This window comes from Arvicola amphibius, chromosome 13, assembly GCF_903992535.2.
Source record: "Arvicola amphibius chromosome 13, mArvAmp1.2, whole genome shotgun sequence".
NCBI classification, from domain to species: domain Eukaryota; kingdom Metazoa; phylum Chordata; class Mammalia; order Rodentia; family Cricetidae; genus Arvicola; species Arvicola amphibius.
Window position 1 is genome coordinate 2249827 of NC_052059.1, and position 20085 is coordinate 2269911.

General features: G+C 45.0%; 1 protein-coding gene and 1 long non-coding RNA gene across 2 annotated transcripts in view; one reads left to right on the forward strand and one right to left on the reverse strand.

Annotated features, from left to right (window-relative positions):
- The window catches only part of Tm9sf2 (transmembrane 9 superfamily member 2), a 45719-nt gene extending 30854 nt beyond the window's left edge, over window positions 1-14865 (reverse strand). Inside the window, exons 1-2 of the mRNA XM_038310179.2 lie at window positions 14533-14865; window positions 1577-1644 (exon numbers count right to left, since the gene is read on the reverse strand). Of these exons, the coding sequence (XP_038166107.1) occupies window positions 1577-1644; window positions 14533-14703 (239 nt within the window). The 5' untranslated portion in view covers window positions 14704-14865. The remainder of the gene's footprint in view (window positions 1-1576; window positions 1645-14532) is intronic.
- A 106-nt stretch (window positions 14866-14971) lies between these two features.
- On the forward strand, window positions 14972-17056 carry LOC121676985. The gene is made up of 2 exons (XR_006020669.1): window positions 14972-15324; window positions 15414-17056. It is a non-coding gene; the product is annotated as an uncharacterized LOC121676985 (long non-coding RNA).
- Window positions 17057-20085: the final 3029 nt, after the last annotated feature.

The following is a 20085-nucleotide window of genomic DNA, read 5'->3' on the forward strand; positions in this document are numbered from 1 at the left end:
TTTCTTACACTTAGATTATGGGGCAAATACTTTTCTGTATGGAAAAAACTGTGTTTCAGAACTCTTTGAGCCACGAAAAAATTTTTATGATTTTATTTTGTAAGCGAAGGTGTTTTGGCTGTATTGTCTGTGTGAGGGTGTTGGATCCCCTGGAACTGGAGTTACAGGCAGGTTGTGGTTGCCATGTGGGTACTGGGAATTGAACCCAGGTCCTCTGGGAGAGCAGCCAGTGCTCTTAACCATGGAGCCATCTCTCCAGCCCGAGCAACAGAGAAATTTTAACTCCATCAGAATCTAGGAACTATGTAACAGCCAATATGGAATACAGCAGTTCAATGACTACAGGGATTTTTATGCAGAACATTTTATAACACAACTTGAAAACTGGAATACTGGGTAAAGTATCATGCACAAGCCTGGCAACCTCACTATAATTAGCTAAGCCATGCAGTGGTGGATGGAAAACCCTGACCCCACAAACATACCCACACATGAGATAATAAGAAGCAATAACTTTAAATAAGTAACTAGCAAACAACTGGGCTCTACATAATTCTTACGAGTTACAAGAAGGACTAAACTGACTGCATATGAACTGACATGAAAGAGAACCCTGCTGAGAAAGGTGCAAATCAAATACAAACTCACTCCTGCTTAAAATAAAACTATACAAGTATGGATATATACATTTAAAAATCCCGAGGAAAAGATGTCCCAGAGACAAAATAGTGGTTCTTTCTGAGGACAATGTGAAGCAGAATTCTCTTCAAAAATATCTAGGAAGCCAGATGTTTTCCAGCACTGGGGGACAGAGGCTGGCGGATCTCTGTCATCTGCAGAGTGAGTAGAGCGAGGGCTGTGCAGAACACGGGCTCCAGCCCAGCACCCACATGGTGACTTGTCTCCATCTCTAACACCACTTCCAGAGCACCTGATGTATTCTTCTGCCCCCAAACCAGGCATACGTGTGGGACACAGACATTCAGGTAGTCAAATCACCCATACACATAAATAAAAATCTAAAAAGGAACAAAATTAATTTTTTTATAATCAGGTAAAAAAGGAAAATCTGTGTTTGGCTGATCCATCTGTTATGCTACAAAGCGACATAAGAGGAACAGCCCAGTTCTTCAGGCAGAATCTGCTTCTGTGTGCCCATGCTGCCACCACATGTGTGCAGGTCCCCATGAAGGCCCCAAGAGGTATGGGACCCTCTGCACCTGGAGCCACCAGTGAGTGCTGGAACTGACCCGGGTCCTCTGGAGGAACACATGTGCTCTGAGCTACTGAGTCATCTCTCCAGCTCCAGAACAGCACGTGTTACTTCAAAGTGTTCTGAGCTGGGTGTGGTGTCTTCTTGCAATCACAACACTGAGAGGCTGAGACGGGAGATTTGCCAAGAGTTCGAAGCCAGAACGAGTAAGACCCTGTCTCCACCATCTCTACCCAAATCTTTAGGCCCTCAGCATTTAGGAAATGAGTATAAATTTATTTCTGTAGGGAAATTAAAAGTTCTAAACACAGAATTGTGATGCGTCACATAAAAGTTTATACAAAAACCAAGCAGGAAACTTACGCTGTATATTCATAAGGAAGAACAGATTCCACGGAGTCAAGTCGGTTAACAAACAGCTCTATCTCAGCCTGAAATGAGGAAGCATAGGATTAGAACATGAACCCTGAAGACAGCACAGGTCATGCTCCAACTATTAAACCACTCTCTCATAAATATTCAATTAATGAATTATATGCATTTAAAACATACCTATGTAACTTTTACAGATGTGTCTCCAGTATTTCTAATGCTTTTTAAATTCTAAATTTTCTATAATATTAAATAAGGTATTTCAAAACATTTGTCTCGTTGTTTTAAAAGTCTGCTTTCTAAATTCAGCAGCTTCATTCTACAGCACAGAAGTAGTTTCTATTTCTAGGGAAGGAGAGACGATTAAGAGGGTGCAGTGCTCTTGCCGAGGACCAGAGTTCAGTCCCCAGCACCGGGCCAGTTCAGCTCATAGCCTCAATCCAGCTCTAAAGGACAAGGCGCCCTCTCCCAGCCTCTGGAGCACACGCACACACATATGCACAGATCCTAAATAAAAATAAAATGTACCTATTAGAAAGTAATTTCTGTTCCACAACAACCAGAGCTAGTCTCAACAACCAAACAAATAAACAAACATAAGAAAAAAACTTTTGCTGAGCACACACCTTTAACCCTAGAACTTGGGAGGCAGAGCAGGTAGAACTCTAAATTCAAGGCCAGACTGGTCTACAAAGTTAATTCTAGAACAGTCAGGGCTACAGAGAAATCTTGTCTCAAACAAAACAGCAATTTCTCCCTTAAAACACACCACAACCAAGAAATGCTGCCACAGTGGTTGGATTTTCTCTACTAGCCACATTGTAAATAGAATCCCACGCATTATGTGCCCAGGAGACGACCACGCGGTCTAATGCTGCAGGACTTTGCGATCAGTGGAGAATGATGCACTACAATTAGTAACCAGATCAAGTTCAACACAAAGGAGAGGGAGAAACACTAACTCAACCTCTTAGGAAACACCTTTCTACTAAAGCTTTCAAAATTGCTCCTAGATATAGATGTAGCTTCCCAGAAAGCCATCTGAGTCCTGAAACACTTTTGGGGCTAACAAATATTGAGACAAATCTCTTCATTGAGTCAAGACTGCTGTGGCTACTGTGGATGAGATCAAGAGGGTGCCAGGAATGGCGTAAAGCTGCACGGCCGTTCCGATTTCACCAGTACTCAATACTTGCTACTACCCCCCACTTACCAAAAAGCAAAACAAGATACGTAATGTGCAATTTAACAGGCCAATAGGGCCAACAAGACAGCTCGGTAGGGAAAACTGCTTGCTCACTATCCAGATCAACTTCTGAGGACTGTCCCTGAATTCTGCATGCTTGCCTCTCCCTGTCACTAGGGGAAGAGTAAAACAGAGCAGATCAAAGTATAGACTGTGGGTCAGACTGCCTGGGCTACAAACCTTGGCAATCGCTTATTAGCTGTGTGGTCTGGGACAGATTAACAAGTCAGTTTCCCCATGGATGCTTCAGTTTCCTTATCGGCAAAATGGTGGTAATATTCATCTTGGAGGGTCATGTTTAAAGTATTTTAAACAGTACCTAAGAGAATGAGAAGATACAGACAAAAAAGACTGATACTACAAACAGGTAGAGAGTCTGATAAATCACTGTGTTCATCAGCTAAACTCCTAAAGGCAGTACTAACCTTTGTAAACAAGTTTCACTGGAAAACTCTGTACTTCTACTTAAGAAATAGCAACTCAAAAGCCACACTGGCTTTCACCGCCCAATGTAAGTCTCTCTGCATAAAAATATGCCAATGGTCATCAGCAAACAAGATAGCAGGACGTGACAGGTCAGCATCACAGAATGTTTGAGTAATTAAAGTCAAACATACGCAACCACTGTGAAGGCAAAACTTCTAGCTGATGGTTTACTTGGTTAAAAGACTCTTTACTAACATTGCTATAAAGACATACCTAAATTCAAATACCTAAAAACATCTAATAAAGAAAGGAAGGTCTCTAAATCTAATTCAGGCTCATCTCCAGATTTATCCTACATGACTCCAGATTTCTTTCTCTAAGACTTTCTAAGTTTTCAGAACTACAGACCTACAATGCTATCACATAATGCAAGTCAACTGCCATCATTAGGCATATCCTTTCCCAACCTTGTCTTGGGAAGCAAGGCTACCAAGGCTTAAATCCTCACTCTGCCCCCCACCTGGGTGGACAGGCAGTTCCTTTCTCGTGTCTACGTTTTCTCATTTGAAGAATGAGAACGATAACCCCGTTTCCTAGCAGTTTTTGAGAAGCTTCAGCAATGGCATGCCCAAGATGAAAGCTGAGGGCTTCCTACTGTGCAGCAACGTCCAACAGAACCCAGTGACAGAAGGTTCTTCATCTGCACTGTTGGACGTGACACCCTCTAGGCCATGGAAGCTACTGAAAGTAGTTAGGTTATACCAACCACTTAGAATGTGGTCAGTTACTGGAGCTGAATAAACCGAATTCTTAACTTGTATTTAATGCTAGTTGAAGTTAAATGGCCAAAGGAGGCCAATGGCTTCTAAATTGGGCAGAAGTAATAGAATATCAAGCTGCTTGGTGCCATTTATATAAATAATCTCTTTGTATACTTAACGTTTTCACTCCAGTCACCAGAGTGACTGTTCCAGAAAAAACAGCCCTCATTTTATTAGTCCATCCCAGGGCTGCAAACTTTTCCTATAAAGAAACAGAGAAAACCGTTTAGGGCCTGTAGCACCCACTGGCCTAATCCCCATGGTGTAAAAGCAGCCCAGACAACTGGGAACTGAGGACATGCCTGAGGTCCAGTAAGCTGAATGGTCTCTAAAAAAAACAACAACAACAAAAAATATGTTCATGAGATTCTCAATCATTACTAAATAATTTTCTTCTTTCCTCCTCAACCACCTAAAAGCGTAAAAAACAATCTGTCGCTTGAGAGCCAGCCTTCTGAGAACAGGCAGTGAGCAGGGCTGGACTCCGTTTGCTTGTAAGCCTCATCTTTAGAGGAAACCCCGAAAACTGGAAGGTTGCAATCCTTTCAGTTGCCCCCTTTACCACGCCAGCTGGTTTCCCCAGGACTCTGCTACACTCATACGACACTTTCAACAGACGTGTTATCAAGCAGAACTATAGCAAACTTCACAGCTCAAACACCAAAGTGTCCTAGTATTATAGAATGCCAAAGGTCCTTTTGAGCAACCTCTCTCTGTCCCTGTGTAGAAATTCTTCAAAGAGAAGAATTTCCCAAAGTTAAATGCTCATCCTCAAGTATACGTTGCTTCTTTTCAAACATTCTTTCTAAATTTGTCCAAGACCAAATTAATTTATTTAGTCCAAATAAACTTAATGGACTCAGGCTCTCTCATAGAACTTGTTTTTGGAACAGGGTCCCATGTAGCCCAACTGGACTTGACCTGTCTGTAGAGCCAAGGATGACCTTCAACTCCGGATTCTCCTGCTCCTCTCCCAAATGCTTGGGATTACACTTTCTGAAACTGTCGCCCTGTTAGCATTACATCCATTACAGCTCTAACACTACCAATTTTATTGGCATTTTTATCATAGATTTAATATTACCAATAAGTTAAAACATTTCCTGTATTTTCCTTGCTATATTTAACATCTTAATTAGCTTCAGGTGCCAGTCCTGGGATTTACGGGAAAAAATACCCACCATCTACAGCTACCCACTTCCTTAAACCCATACCTGTCTAAATTCCAATTTAAAATAGCCTTAGAAATCAGGTTTACTAATCTTCCTTTGTTTTTGTTTTTTGAGACAAGGTTACTGTGTAGCAGCCCTAGCTGTCCTGGAACTAGCTCTGTAGACCAGGCTGACCTTGAGCTCACAGAGATCCGCCTGCCTGCCTGCCTGCCTCTGCCTCTCAAGTGCTGGGATTAAAGGTGTGTGCCACCACCATCCCACCTAGCTCCTTCTAAAATTGTACATTTTTTTGTTCTGAGTTAGGGTTTCGCTATGTGTTGGAGGAGGGCTGCTTGTTTTTTCAGGGGCTGCTCAGCCCCGAAAAAAACACAGAAACTGTATTAATTAAATCACTGCTTGGCCCATTAGCTCTAGCTTCCTTTTGGCTATTACATCTTAATTTAACCCATTTCTATTAATCTGTATATCGCCACGTGGCTGTGGCTTACCAGCAAGGTTAGCTGTCTGTCTCTAGTGGGGCTACACGGCTTCTCCTGACTCCGCCCTTCTTTCTCCCAGCATTCAGTTTAGTCTTCTCCGCCTAGCTCTGTTCTACTCTATCACAGGTCCAAAACAGCTTCTTTATTAACCAATGGTATTCACAGCATACAGAGGGGAATCCCACATCAGTCATGGAGCTAAAGCAGATCCTGAACTCACGATCTTCCTCCTCTACCTCCTAAGCACTGAGATCATTGACAAGCGCCATACCCCTGGCTCAGGGTAGGTCTTCCACTAACTCTAGCCGCCAGGAAAGCTTCTGCTTCTAGAACAGTGTCATTTAAACCAGTTGTTTCCACCTAAACGCACCTGACTCTGCTGCTCACTAAGGTTCACTCCGGTTCTTGTCCCACTCTCGAAAGTTATGTGCATCTTACTAGTTTTTGCTAACCATGCACTTGGCATCTTATCTAATAGCAAACCCTCCATTAAATTTACCTTCTCTGCCAACTTTTCCTGATCTAGCAAAGTAGCCTCAAATTGTACACATAGGGAAGATGTTGATAATGCCTCTATGCAGTATGTTGGTTCTGCTTTGAGATACAAAAGTCTGTAATTATCAAGAGTTTTCCATAAAAACTTCCAAAAACAGTATTCCTCACAAATCTCCCACCTAAAGACAAAGCTCATTTTACCACTGCACATAAGTAAGAAGCACTAGACGGCTGTGGAGACACGACTCAGGAGCACATGCTCTTCTTCCTTGGGAGCTGAGTGCAGTTCCTAGAACCACTCGGGGTGGCACACACCTGCCTGCAGAGCAAGCTCCAGGTGATCTGATGCCTCTGCTGGTCTCTGCAGGTACCCATGGCACATACCCACACATTAAACAATTAAATCTTAAGACTTTAGGTCCAGTCTCAATAAATATGTCATCTTGTACAATTAATGACCTTGAATGTAAAGACTAAATGAGGCAATAATAAAAGAAAATGGTATATACAGAAGATGGTCCATAGCTCCATAGCTGACATGCAATTATAAATTAAATGAATAAATATGTATACTTGTTGTCTGTTAGTCTGAACATCTTGAGCTTGGATAAAGATTCACTAGTATATGGATAACCCTGGGTTTCTGTAGGAGGTCCTGTAGCAGTAGAAGCAGAAATGACTGTACATGCTGGGTCACTGCTTCTGCACAGCCATTGATAAGATCTCAGCTATTCAGTGGGTTTCTTAAGCTTTTCTGCTTGTGACTATAGCCAATAAAGTTTTTACACAATACTGAGTGAGTAATGGGTACAGAGAATAAGAATATAAATAAAACATTAATTGTCAGAGCAATTATTTGGTATAATGTTATTATGTCAATTACTGAAAATGAAAGCAAATTTGCATGCTCATGAGGGGAGGTACTTGCCATTTTTAACATAAAAAATAAAATAAATTATGGGGGCTGGAGAGGTGGCTGAGGTTAAGAGCACTGGTTGCTCTTCCAGAGGACCAGGTTCAGTTCCTACCACCCATTCAGCGGCTCACAACCATCTGTAACTACTGCTCCAGGGGTATCCAATCCCTCTTTTGGCCTCTGTAGGCAGTACAGGCACACAGTGCTGACATATTTGCATATGTTAGGGAGAGTTACTCAGTCTCTGTGGGGTTTAACTTTCTCATTATTAAAACAGCAAGCACTATAACGAGTGGCATTTAGGTAATGGGCGTGGGTGGGATGAATATGATCAAAATATATAAACAAATGGAAACGTCACATATATTGTACATAGTATGAAAAGCCACTGGTGGAGCGTGGTGGTGCACACCTCTAATCCCAGTGTTTAGGAGGCCAGCCTGTTCTGTGCAGCTAGTTCCAAGCCAGCCAGGGCTACAGAGTAGAGAAAAGCTTGCTGTTCTACAATGATCCCAAATGCCAAGGGCACACTGAAGATACTGCCTTGATTCATTGGACCTATGCAATATCAGCCAATGTTCATCTTAATTTCAGACCTACTCCCAAGAGTTCACTTTTAGGAAGCTGTGCTGGGGAATTGGGCCCTTTCTTTTCTGGTATCAAGTCTTCAAAACAGACTTATCCAGGAAGGAAAGTGGGACTAAATATTTAACTTTTCCTATTAAGTTTGGCAAGAATGACTCTATTATTGTACTTAAAGAAATCTTCTATGAATCCCTGGGAAAAAATTTGCATGGCAATTTCTTTTTTAATCTAATTTAGAGTGCGCGGGTATCTCTTCTAAATCCATCTTCCTAGTGCATGCTTCTATTTTCTGTTTCAGTCAGTCAGTCCCAGCTGTGGTCAGAACTGTTTTACGGTCAAGCTGAAGTGCTTTTTGCCTCGGCCTTTGTTCTGCTTCCTCCCACTGCCACCACTCAGCTCCACCTAACACCTACAGTGGGGAAAGGGCCTCAGAGAGGAGGCACAGCTTGTATAAGGATCAAAGCAAACAGCCAGGCCGTCATAAAAGGGTCTAAAATACAATGGGGAAGGCCACAGAAGATCCAACTGCCTAATGTCAGAGAAGTGGACCGATGTAAGTCTTAATGCAGACACGATAAAAAAAAAAAAAATCTTAGTAGGAAGTTGTTAAGTCGAAATTCCTGCTACAAGAAAAGATGGGAGTGTTTTATGTTCACGGAAGTTATCTATTTACTCAAGGGTATTTCCTCATATCTCCAAAAATAAATTTCCAATTTTAGAGTGTATCACAGAATGGAATATAAATCTGACCACGGAGCCGGTGATGTGTACACTTGTAATCCTAGCACTCAGGAGGTGGAGACAGGAGGCCCAAGAGTTCAAGGCCAGCCTCATACATTCGGATTACAAGGCCAACCTGGACTATACAACGCCCTGTCTAAAAATACCCTAAAAAGAAAAAAAATTCAAAATTCTTTACATAGACACATAACTTTTGGGGGGGACTAACATCAATCCTGGAAGTCTTGGTTCCCAGGAGGCAGAGCAGCACAGAAGGAAAATGCACAGGGCATCCCAGAGCGGTGAGAAGCCAGAGCTCCCGGGCTTACCTGCTTTTTGGCTGAACTCTCTGCCTCTGTGAACTGAATTAAGTGTATAATCACTAAATTGTACTGAGTTTCCATTGTTCCCCATCTAAAAATCCACAATGGTTATGGAGACTGACTGAGTTACTATGTGTCCAGAACACAGAAATGCTACACACAGCAATCATTACCATTATTAGCAGAGGACATCTAGTAGGCCTGCCCTTTATGGAAATTGTTCTTTCTTTTTAATTTTTTTTTCTTTTAAGCTAAGCTCTCACTGTGCAGCCCTGGCTGGTCTGGAACATGCTATGTAGGTACAACAGGCTGGCCTCAAACTCAGCTCTGCCTGCCTCTGTCTGCCAATCCTGGGATGAAAGCAGTGCCCCACCACACCCAGCAGTTTACAACAGAGAAGGAAGGAGCTGGTCGCCACAGGAACTAGAAAACTCACTAGAAGCCAAGGTGGCAGATGTGTGTAAGGAGAACAGGCAGTTTAAGAAACCAGGTGTGAGACCAGCAGTGCAGGCCAGCGAGTTCCTGGAGGACCCAGGGTACACATGCAGGTTTACTTTGCTGTAATGTGGCATGCATGCTGTGACTTTGTTTCGTGTGCTTAGCTATACAGCTTTGGAAGGAAGAACTGGTAAAATGTTTATTTACTGTGGCTGACTCTTCCCAACGCCAATCCTGAAATACCACCCACACACTCCTAGGTTTCCAGAAGGTAAGAATCCACGCTTTTATTCCAGAGAAAACTATGAGGGTATGAAACCAGAAAATGCCAGTCAGTAAATGCTACCCACTTAAAACAATAAATACACACATAAACTGATTTTTGTTTCAGTACTTAAAACTTCATACTACTTCAGTCAAATGCTAGAGACAGTCTGCTCTGCTCAGAGCAACACACAGGCCTGCCTTCTTAAATCTGACTCATTCCATATTTGAAGGCAACTAAACTGAAACAATCTATAGTTTCTAAAAATAACTCCAAGAAAGGAAGGTTAAAAGGATGAATGAGAAAGCTTTCATTTTATCAGGGTTGCTGAACTAATCGTATTTGAGCTTTGCTGTTGTTAGCCACTAGGGGGTAGAGTTGGTCATTGTTCTTTACAGTACAGGGAAGAATTTCAATTTTTCTTCTTTAAATCTCGCTCTCTCTCTCTCTCTCTCTCTCTCTCTCTCTGTGTGTGTGTGTGTGTGTGTGTGAGAGAGAGAGAGAGAGAGAGAGAGAGAGAGAGAGAGAGAGAGAGCGAGCTTTTGGTGGGACCCAGAGACAGAGAGAGACAGAGAGAGACCTTTCGAGGGTAGGTTCTCTCCTCCATGTGTGACCCAGATCCCAGAGATTGAATCAGATTGTCAGGCTCATTGGCAAGTGTCTTTTTTTTTTTTTTTTGAGATAGGTCTTTTTAGTCTTGGAGCTCATTATGTAGACAAGGCTGGCCTGGAACTCACAGAGATCCGCCTGCCTCTGCTGCCCAAGTGCTGGGATTAAAGGTGTGCGTGTGCCACCAAAGCAAACCTTACTCTTTCCCCTAAGAATATATCTCTCCAGTGTTTTGAGAGCTTGTGCTACTTTAGTTCTTAGGTCTGAACTGACATTAAGGAGCCAGCTACTGACAGTTAAACCATGAAGGTGAACTGTCACTCACCTTTAGTCACAGCCAGTGCCGTCCACTCACTCCACTGAGACTGGTCCACAGCAGCTACCTGAGTTAAGACTTTCCTAATGGTGGGAACTGCACACCTCACCCTGTGCAGATCCACTCGCTCTGAGCATACAGCCACGTATCCTTCCATGGAGGAGAGGCTGCAGGAACAGAATCCATGGTGCAGGCCTTTGTTGTTATGGTCTTAAAACTAACAAAATAAGGCACAGACATGAGGAAGGAAAACCAGACACCTCAACAGCACTGAAAGCGACACATGAAAAATGTTTCCAGAAATGGGGCTATAGATCAGTGGTAGAGCACATGGCTAGTATATACAAGTCCCTGGGCTCAATTCTTAACACATACCCCCCACACAAGGGTATCTCAGGTATTATCATATAGTTATTAAATGTATAACTAAGCTGTACCTGGTAGCAGTACTCTATTGTAATCCCAACAATAGGTAGGATAAAGCTGAAATATTTTGTACTCGAGGTCTGGAAAGCAAATCCCCATTTCAACAACTCAGAAATAAATATTAGCAGTGGGATGCTGTTTGTGAGGAGGACCAAACCTGAGTCTGGTTCCCAGTTCCCAAGTCAGTGGTTCACAACCACCTGTGCTCCAGCTCTAGTGGGTCTGAGCCCTGTGCCCTCAGGTGCTCACACACAGGCACACAGGCACAACTTAAGGGGCTGGCGAGATGATTTTACCGGCCGCTCTTCTGGAGGATCCAGGTTCTATCCAACATCCACAAAGTGCTAACAAGTGTCTGTAATTTCAGTTCCAAGATATTTGATGTAGACTCCCTAGGTACACAGCATGCACATGACACAGACACACATGAAAGCAAACACTCATACACAGACAATAAAATTAAAAAATAAGATTTACAGCCAGGCAGCAGTGGTGCATGCCTTTAATCCCTGCAGAGGCAGGCAGATCTCTATAAGTTAGAAGCCAGCCTCATTGGCAAAGTGAGTTCCAAGAAAGCCAGGAGGGTTAGACAGAGAGACCCTGTCTCGAAAAACCAGGAAAAAAAAAGTTACATTTAAGAATATACAAATAGGAGCTGGAGAGACGGATCAGTCATTAAGAGCCCAGCACTACTGTTCTACAGGTCCTGAGTTCAATTCCCAGTACCCACCCATCTGGTAGCTACAACTAATTGTAACTCCAGCTCCAGGGGAATCTGACACCTTTGGCCTCCACAGGCAAACTCATAGGCATCTGCACACAAACACAGTTAAAGGTAAAATAAATCTTGACAAAAAACAATCCACGCTAAGTACATTTCAACAAACGTAAAAAACTGAAACCAAACAAAATGCCTGACAAATATAAATGGTTAAGCAAGTCACAGACAGCATACAGTTAATAAAAAGCTCCCATCTCTAACAGAAACAAGAATGCACACATCGTGATCACATAGGTATTTAAATGTACATATATGTACATATATGGTATTATGCTAAGATAGAGTAAACCAGGATAATTCAGTATTCATGAAAGCTAAGATCATAAATGAGAATTAGAGTAGCATAAACAGGATTTTATGTTCAGTGGACTCCTGTTTCTCTGCCAGGAAATTAAACATAAAACTGTTGTCGTTGAGACAAGGTCTCTCTTCATAGTCCTGGTGGCCCTGGAACTCATGTAGCTAGACTGGCCTTAAACTCAAGAGATGAGCTTGTCTCTGCCTCTGGAATTAACGGTGTGCCCAGCCACAAGGCTCATACAACAATTTTAGGTTGACAAAGTATCCACAGCCTCAGTCTCCAAATCCATCCTGAGTGAATGCAGGACGAGGACTGGAGGGCCATTCTGCACGTGCTCCACTCTGCACACATGCAGTGCAAAGACGATGCTTCCTCCAAGTCAAACATAAGAAGCAAACATGACTGTCCCTGTGCTATAGAGCAAAAAAAGCAGAAATAAGAGAAACAGTATCGAAGACTTCTCTGTTCACTTCTGATGTTTAAGTAAGTCCCTCTGTCCTCTTAAGAAATGCAGGATGGGTGGTCTGAACCTTCCGCTCTCCTGTCCCAATTCCTGCGTTGAAACGAAGACCCTCAGGTAAAGGTACTGACCCTCAGGTAAAGGTACTATGAAGGGGATGACCAGGTCTGGGGGCAGGGCACGGTCAAGAAGGTTTAGTGTCCTCGAAGTGGCCTAAAGAAACTCTTTCATCCTTTCCACATGAAGACACCTGCATATAGACCAGGAAGATGAACCCTCACCAGACCCTGACTCTCCTAAACCATAGCTTTCCAGCCTCCCAACTGTGAAATGAATCTGTCAGGAAGAGAGGGAAGGGGTACTCAAAACAAGCAGTTGCCATCCTGACTGGGGTAATAAAAATTTCACTATGAGAATACCTCCCCAGTGAGAGAAAAGGGAAGAAGCTTAAATTCTCACCGACAAGCTGAGGGAGACCAGCAACACGCCCTTGTTCCCCTTGGCCAACAGAGAGCAGCTGAAAATCCAGACATCCAGGATGTGATGTCTTGCCTAGTTTATCCCCACATCTATCAAAGCTAAAAACCTCAAAGGACCTGAAAACTTTCCACAAAGATACTTAAAGACCTCGTGAGAGAAAAAGTAATTCAGCTTATAGACCACCTATAAATTCCCTCACACTCGTCTCATCCCAAACGCTCCCTCGTCTGTTCTTTAGGGACCTGGACACACACCTTCCACATCAGACCTCATCAATCTCTTCATAAGCTTCTACTCTCCAGCGGTGGCTGGAGAGGCCGGGAAGGTTCTTTCCTCTCTGAGGCACTACGAAGACAACACACATTCACTCACAGGCTGGGTACACGGTTGTAAAGGTGGGCTGCTGAGATATCTAAAGAAAAAACCTAGTGTGCCTACAAGACTGGATCTCACTTTGGGTCTGAACTCTTCACGAGCAAGCAGAGGCAGAGTACCACAGTTAAATGCTGCCGACTGTTAGCCTGAGTTGTGTCTGCATGTATGCCTGCAGGTCAGAAGAGGGCATCAGATCTCACTACAGATAGTTGAGATACCATGTGTTTGCTGGGAAGAGAACTCAGGACCTCTGGTAGAACAGCCAGCACGCTTGACCAGACTCACAGGCATTTTCACAGCCACAGGTTTGTTTGTTTCTTTTGAAGACTAATGTGGTTGTGCCAACGTGACACTGTATAGCTGGCACATTTAAACCGAGAGAGGAACAGCAAAATGCAGTGAAAACTTTAACAGCCTCCCTAACGCACAACTGCGGTAAAGCTAACAGTCATAAAATAAACACCAGCTTTAAAAAGTTAGTAAATGAGCCAATTTGCAGATTGTAAACGTTTTCTGAACTATTATTTGAACTGTTAAAATGAACGGTTTCAAGGAGATCCTCGATCCTGCAAATGGTTAAGTTTCAGTAACTTAACGAAATAATGGTGTATTGTGATGCTCTACACCTAATAACATAAAAACCGCTATCAGCTGGTAAACCGAAACACCTGTAGGCAAATGTTCTATGAAGCCAACACTTTCAAGACGGATTCTTTCTTTCGCCGTATGCTTCTTTAAAGTATTTAAAACTATCTCGGAGAAACCCACTTGGGGTTTCTTAAATATGTTTACAGAGATTTTTTAAAAATAACATTTAAAGGCCAGGAATTAAGCGTCTCGATAACTAGTCTTTACTAACGCAGTTTTGATGAGAGAATGTGTCACGATCCACAGGTTAAGTAAGCGACTGCTAATCTTCAAGTGAGACACCAAAGTCCTAGCGAGAATAAATCGTCGTAACCAGGAATTCCAGAAAAGTACAATGACACGAGAAGCCATACAAGGAAAGGTTACTCTAAGTTGTCGCTCGGCTGGGAGCGCCCCACGGGGCGGGCGGCAGGTCACCCCGGGAGCTGCGTGCAGGCCAGTCCAAGGGCGATCGGCTCGCCGCCGGAGCAGTGCCTGCGACCCGGCGGGGGCGAGGGGGACGAGGGGGACAAGTCGCCCGAGCGCTCAGCGCACCTTTGGGAAGCGGCCCCGAGGGGCACGGCCCCTGCCCGCCCAGCCAGCCTAGCCCGCCCGCCGCCGCTCCGGAACGCGACCCCACCCACAGCTACGCCCCCTCCGCGGGCGGCCCGCCGGGCCTCCCCCACCTTGCACTCGTCGGTCTTCTTCTCCTCGGTGCAGAAGTTCACCGGCGCCAGGCCGGGCAGGTAGAAGGCGCTGCCCGGGTGCGGGCCCGGGACCGTCCCCAGCAGGAGCAGCGACAGCAGCAACAGCCGCGGGCCCGGCGCGGGCGGCGACGCGGACGGCCTGGCGCTCATGCCGGCGGCTGCGAGAGAACGGCGGCCGAACCGAGGGGGACGACGAGGGCGGAGGGGGTCGGGCGGGCTCGGAGATCACCTGAAGGCCCGAGCGCGGAGAAGGCCGGCCCGCAACGGCTAGTTCCGGTTGCGCTCCCAGACGCCGCGGGCCCCGCGACGGAAACCGAAGCGGGCCTCCACGGAGCATGCGCGGCGCCGCGTGCACATGCCCAGTGCGGGCGCCGCCAGCGCAGCGGGCCGCTTCCGGGCGGGGCGGGGCGGGGAGGAGATCCGCGTTCCGGGTTTCCAGCTCTCCGGCTGGGGCGACTTCCGGCTGCGCGCTTCCGAGTCTCACGGTCAGGTTTTGGAGTCCTACTTGGCGCTTCTCGGGCGCTCGGCTCGGGACTGATGAACCAATAAGTACTTCAGGTGGAGACCGAGTCGGTGGACGAGGGAAAGTTCGAATATTTTTCAGGGAGTAAATATTTTCCCATAAAAGCCTTTGTCTCCTCCCGCCCGGCGGAGCTTTAGACTTCACCCGAACTCCTCCCCGAAGTGCGTCATTTTAGAGTGTAAAGCAAACATTAGCAGCCCTGCGTGACCGTAACCCCCGAGTTAAGAAAGGGCGGGTTCAGAAAGCAGGTAAATTCATGGGCTATCAAAATCCTGTGGGTGTGCACGTATTCCCCCCAAGGAAGGTTTATAACTAACCTGACTTTCAATGGATCTAGCACCCTGTAGAAAGCCACGGACGCAAACCAGAAAGAGCTAACAGCAAAGGCGGTTTGCACCGGCTGAGCGCGCTACGACCTAGCTATGCGACCCTTGAAGGCACGCGAGTTCATCTAGAGAGAAAGGAGAGTAGGAAGAATACAAAAGGATGCTCTTCCAACCGAGTGGGAACGAGGAAATGAAAAAACCTAGGAATATAATTCTTCCGCGAGATGCTGACCGCTTTTACAACACAAGGAGCCGTGAAGTGTGTCCACACACGCCCTGTCTCCAATACACCACCAGAATGAACTTTGGGCTGGGCGCGTCATGACAGCTTCCATTGTGGAAAGAAGCAGCTGCTGTCTCCAACAACAAAAGGGGGCTTACGTATTTTTCTGATACTACCAAACTTAGACCTTCACTGTCGCAGCTTCTGCCCCAACCTTGTCATTACTATCCCACCTCAGATAACAGCACCTTTGCCTCAAACCTCATTCCCTAAAGCCCACATGCTGTTCTCGGGGCCACCGAATTATAGACTGAGTCCTTTGGTGGTCCCCAAGCTCAGAACTACCCTCAGGCCACTGTGCGGGTCTCCTCTGCTTCTATGTGTGTGAGAGGAATTGAGTGGTTGTTCCTCGATTCCACCGGTGCCCCCACGATATCCATGTTGGGAATGTGTTTATTTGTTCACCGTCCCACTTCCCACGGACGCAGGGGCCTGGTGTCTGCAATTTCCACCTCTATAACCCGGGCCTAGAGAACCGAAGACGAAGCTAACTAGAAATTGCGCGGTCCTGGTGGGCGGACGACATAGGCTCTAGATCTGAATTTAGAGTGGCAGACTTTCGGCGCTGAAGTCTGAAGTTTTCCAGATACATTTAACCCGCTCTTTCACAGAGCAAGAAAAGCCTAAGACGGAGAACGGCTTCCACGGTGGTGGCCTGGGCTACTCCGTAACGCTGAACCCACGGTGACTTGTGGGCTTTTTTTTCCCTCCAGTCCCCGCCACTGTCATACTCTGGGCAAAGTAGACACAGGAAAAACAAAAACGGAAACGGTATCGGGATTGGGGACAAGTGATGGCCCAGAGCGCTGACGGGGCGTACGCACAGCCCGTGCACCAACGCCTCTTTATTTTGACACGTCACCGCGCCAGGCCGCCTTTTGGTTGGTAGGCCCCTACTTCCGGATCCGGTCTTCTCGGAGCAACGCTTCCCCTGCGGTTCCCTAGGTTACCGGGGGCGGGGCGGGTCGATCCAGGGTTGGGGAGCTGCTGGTTGGCGACCACTGTTGGAAGAAGAGTTCCCTTCCAAACTAGTATAAAGGGAAAGTTCCTCTGCGTTATCCCCACGGACGGTGATGCTCTTTTCCTCGGACTACTGATAACTCTGGCTGGAGCAAAACCCGAGGAATGTGATTTTCTCCCATGCTGCACACTGCAGTTGTCAATTCGGAGAAGCTGAGGGAAGGGTACTTTTATCAATAATGGATACGAAGTTTCAGTACAGAATGATGGAAAGTGTGTGGGAGCGATGAAGTGGTGGCTGCACAATTCAGCGTACCATGTCTCTGAGCTTTGCACTCAAAATGGTTAAACTCAAATTTTATTATGTATAGTTTACCACAGTTAAATAAAAATCCAGAATTCCTCTTTTCACCACTTTTCTCTGTTGTGATAATTTAGACGTCATTTTTCTAAGTTTCTCACATTGTATGAATAGAACGGCCAGATTTAGCAAGTAAATGTACAGATAGCCATGTCGTGTCAAATGTTTTGATGTCAGATGACCAGTGACTAAATAGTACTTGGTGCACACACATATTATTTGATCATCCTACTCAGGGGTCATGTGTAAATTGATAAGAAAATGGCTTACAGTTGAAAGAAGTGGGCATTATATATTATTGGCTACACATCTGTAAATGAAAGCATCTTCAAGATTTTTCTAGAAGGGGGAAAAAAAGAAACCAAAAACGATTGTCATTCCTTTCCTGACAGAGTATGTCGTCAGAATATCATACCCAAGACACACCATTTGGGCAGAGTGGAGCCGGATGGGCTAGGCCTTCAACCCTGTCTACTTGGGAGGCTGAGATAAGGATCAGAAGTCCAAGAACTGCCCAAGCTGCAGATCCCTGAGTTCTGGGGACAGCTTGGGCAACTTACTGAGGCTGTGTCTTAAGAAGTTAAAACAACAAAAAAAAGACGGGGTGAGGGTAAATGGTGTAGTGCTTGCCTAGCATGTGTTAGTGTTCGGTCCTAGGTCCAGCCTCTAGAACACACACATACACCACACACACACACCAGTAGCAAGCAGGAGATGAATTATTTGGCAAAGAGAACCAGTAACTTTTCTAACCAGAAAGATTCTCAACTGAGAAAAATCTCCATAATAAACTCTAGCCATCAACTCTAATCACCACATTTCCTCATTGCTGTCCCAATGTACAGCCATGTCTACACAGTGTGCTGCTGCTTGTTGGATCAAACCCTTCCTAACTACTCACGTCTACACAGTGTGCTGCTGCTTGTTGGATCAAACCCTTCCTAACTACTCACGTCTACACAGTGTGCTGCTGCTTGTTGGATCAAACCCTTCCTAACTACTCACGTCTACACAGTGTGCTGTTTGTTAACAGCAGAATTCGTGTAAGGACAGCTGCTTCATTTGGTTTTCATTTATTTTCTGTGATGCCCCTATTGGCCAGAGGTTTCTGTCCCACCTGATCCCTCAGCCATTCAGTCCCAATAAAACACACAGAGGTCTACTACATTAATTATAAACTGTTTGACCTAGTAGCTTGGGCTTCTTATTAATTCTTTCTTACATCTTAAATTAGCCCATTATTCTTGTCTGTGTTAGCTACGTGGCTTGGTACCTTTTTTGGTGAGGCAGTCACATCTTGCTTGCTCTGTGGCTGGCTTCCTCTTTGTCTGGGTGATGACTGCAGACTGACCCTTTCCTCTTCCCAGAATTCTCCTGTTTCCATTGCCCTGCCTCTACTTCCTGCCTGGCCACTGGCCAATCTGCGTTTATTTAAAATGCAAGTGACAGGGTACAGACCATTGTCCCACAGCAAGCCCCCATACATAAAAACATGAATAAATATGTCTTCTCTCAAATTGCTAATTTCTAGTTGTTGGTAAAAAGAAAATCCACTCTCTTTAGTATAACTTGGAAGTAAACCTGGCTTTGAACAAATAAACTATAAACACTGACCAGAGAGGTCAGTATCAAGTTATGAGATCTTAAATGGGGCAGGACGTGGTGATGCACACTTTTAATCCCAACACTTGGGAGGCAGAGGTAGGTGGATCTCTGTGAATAAGGCCACTATGGTCTACAGAGTGAGTTCCAAGTCAGCCTGGACTATCTATTTAGCTAAAACTTGTCTCAAAAGAAAACAAAGATATGAAGAATGATCCTAGCGTTAGTCTTGCTTCACATTTCTGTGACAGAATACCTGTGAAAAACAGCTTAATTGAGGAAAGATCCCCAACGCCAAGGCCTCCAGCTGTCTGAAGCATCCTGCATTGTGTTGCTGCAGCTTCAGACAGAAAGAAGGTGCCGCATGGGAGCCACGGGAGACTCTGGGTAAGGGCTCTCTCTTAGAGATGGCTTTCAGGGTTTGAGCCTGAGCTGCACGGTCTGGGGGAATAATCTAAGGGGCTCTTGTCAGGAAACAGGTGTAATTCTTAAGAGTTCTGACATTATTATCCTTTGACTGACTAATAAGGCAAGCCGTGTGCCACTTAAAAGTCTACTCCAATCTGAGGCTGAGTGTTGGAATTTGCCCAGCTACAGTAAGTAACACCAATGGTAAGTAACACATCTGATCCAAATGGAAGGCAGATGAGCGCAAGGTTGCCACTGTGATTGGTCCAAAAGCAGCAGCCTACAAGGGACGGTGTTTGTTGATCATTTGTGCTTTGGATGTTTTGCGTGCTGCTTAGACACTATCACCACCTGGTCCCGTCTTTTCCTTGATGCATCTAAAACTATCAGACCACTGAATCAATGCCAACACTCAATCTCAGATTGGGATTGTTTTTACTGATTTTTAAGTGATTCATCTTATTTTTTATTATTGATTATTGTTGAGCTCTACATTTTTCTCTGCTTCCCTTCCTGCCCTCCCCTTCAACCCTCCCCCAAGGTCCTCATGCTCCCAATTTATGTGCTGTTGTAAACAACATAAGACAGAATGGTAGTTTCTTACAGGGTTACACATACACTTATTATGTGACCTGGAGATTTCACTTGTGGGCATTGAAACCCCAGAGAAACTAAAACTCACACAGGCACAAACTTTACACACGACGACGACCTGTGGTACCTTTACTCATAACCACCCAAGCTGGAGACAATCAGAGTCTCCTCCAAGCTGTAAATAAACTCCCAGGTATTCATATAATGTTATATTCATTGTCTTAGTCTGCTTTCTATTTCTGGTATAAAGACCATGACCAAAAGCAACTTGGGGAGGAAAGGGTTTATTTTATTGTATGGCTTACAGGTTACAGACTATCATCAGCAGAAGCCAAAACAGGAATCTGGAGGCAGGATCTGAAGCTAAGACCATGGAGGAGTAATAGTTACTAGATTCTCCCCATGGAGCGCTTGGTCTGCTTTCTAATAATACCCAGGACCACCTGTGGAGGGGGTGCCTCCCTTCCAACTGGCT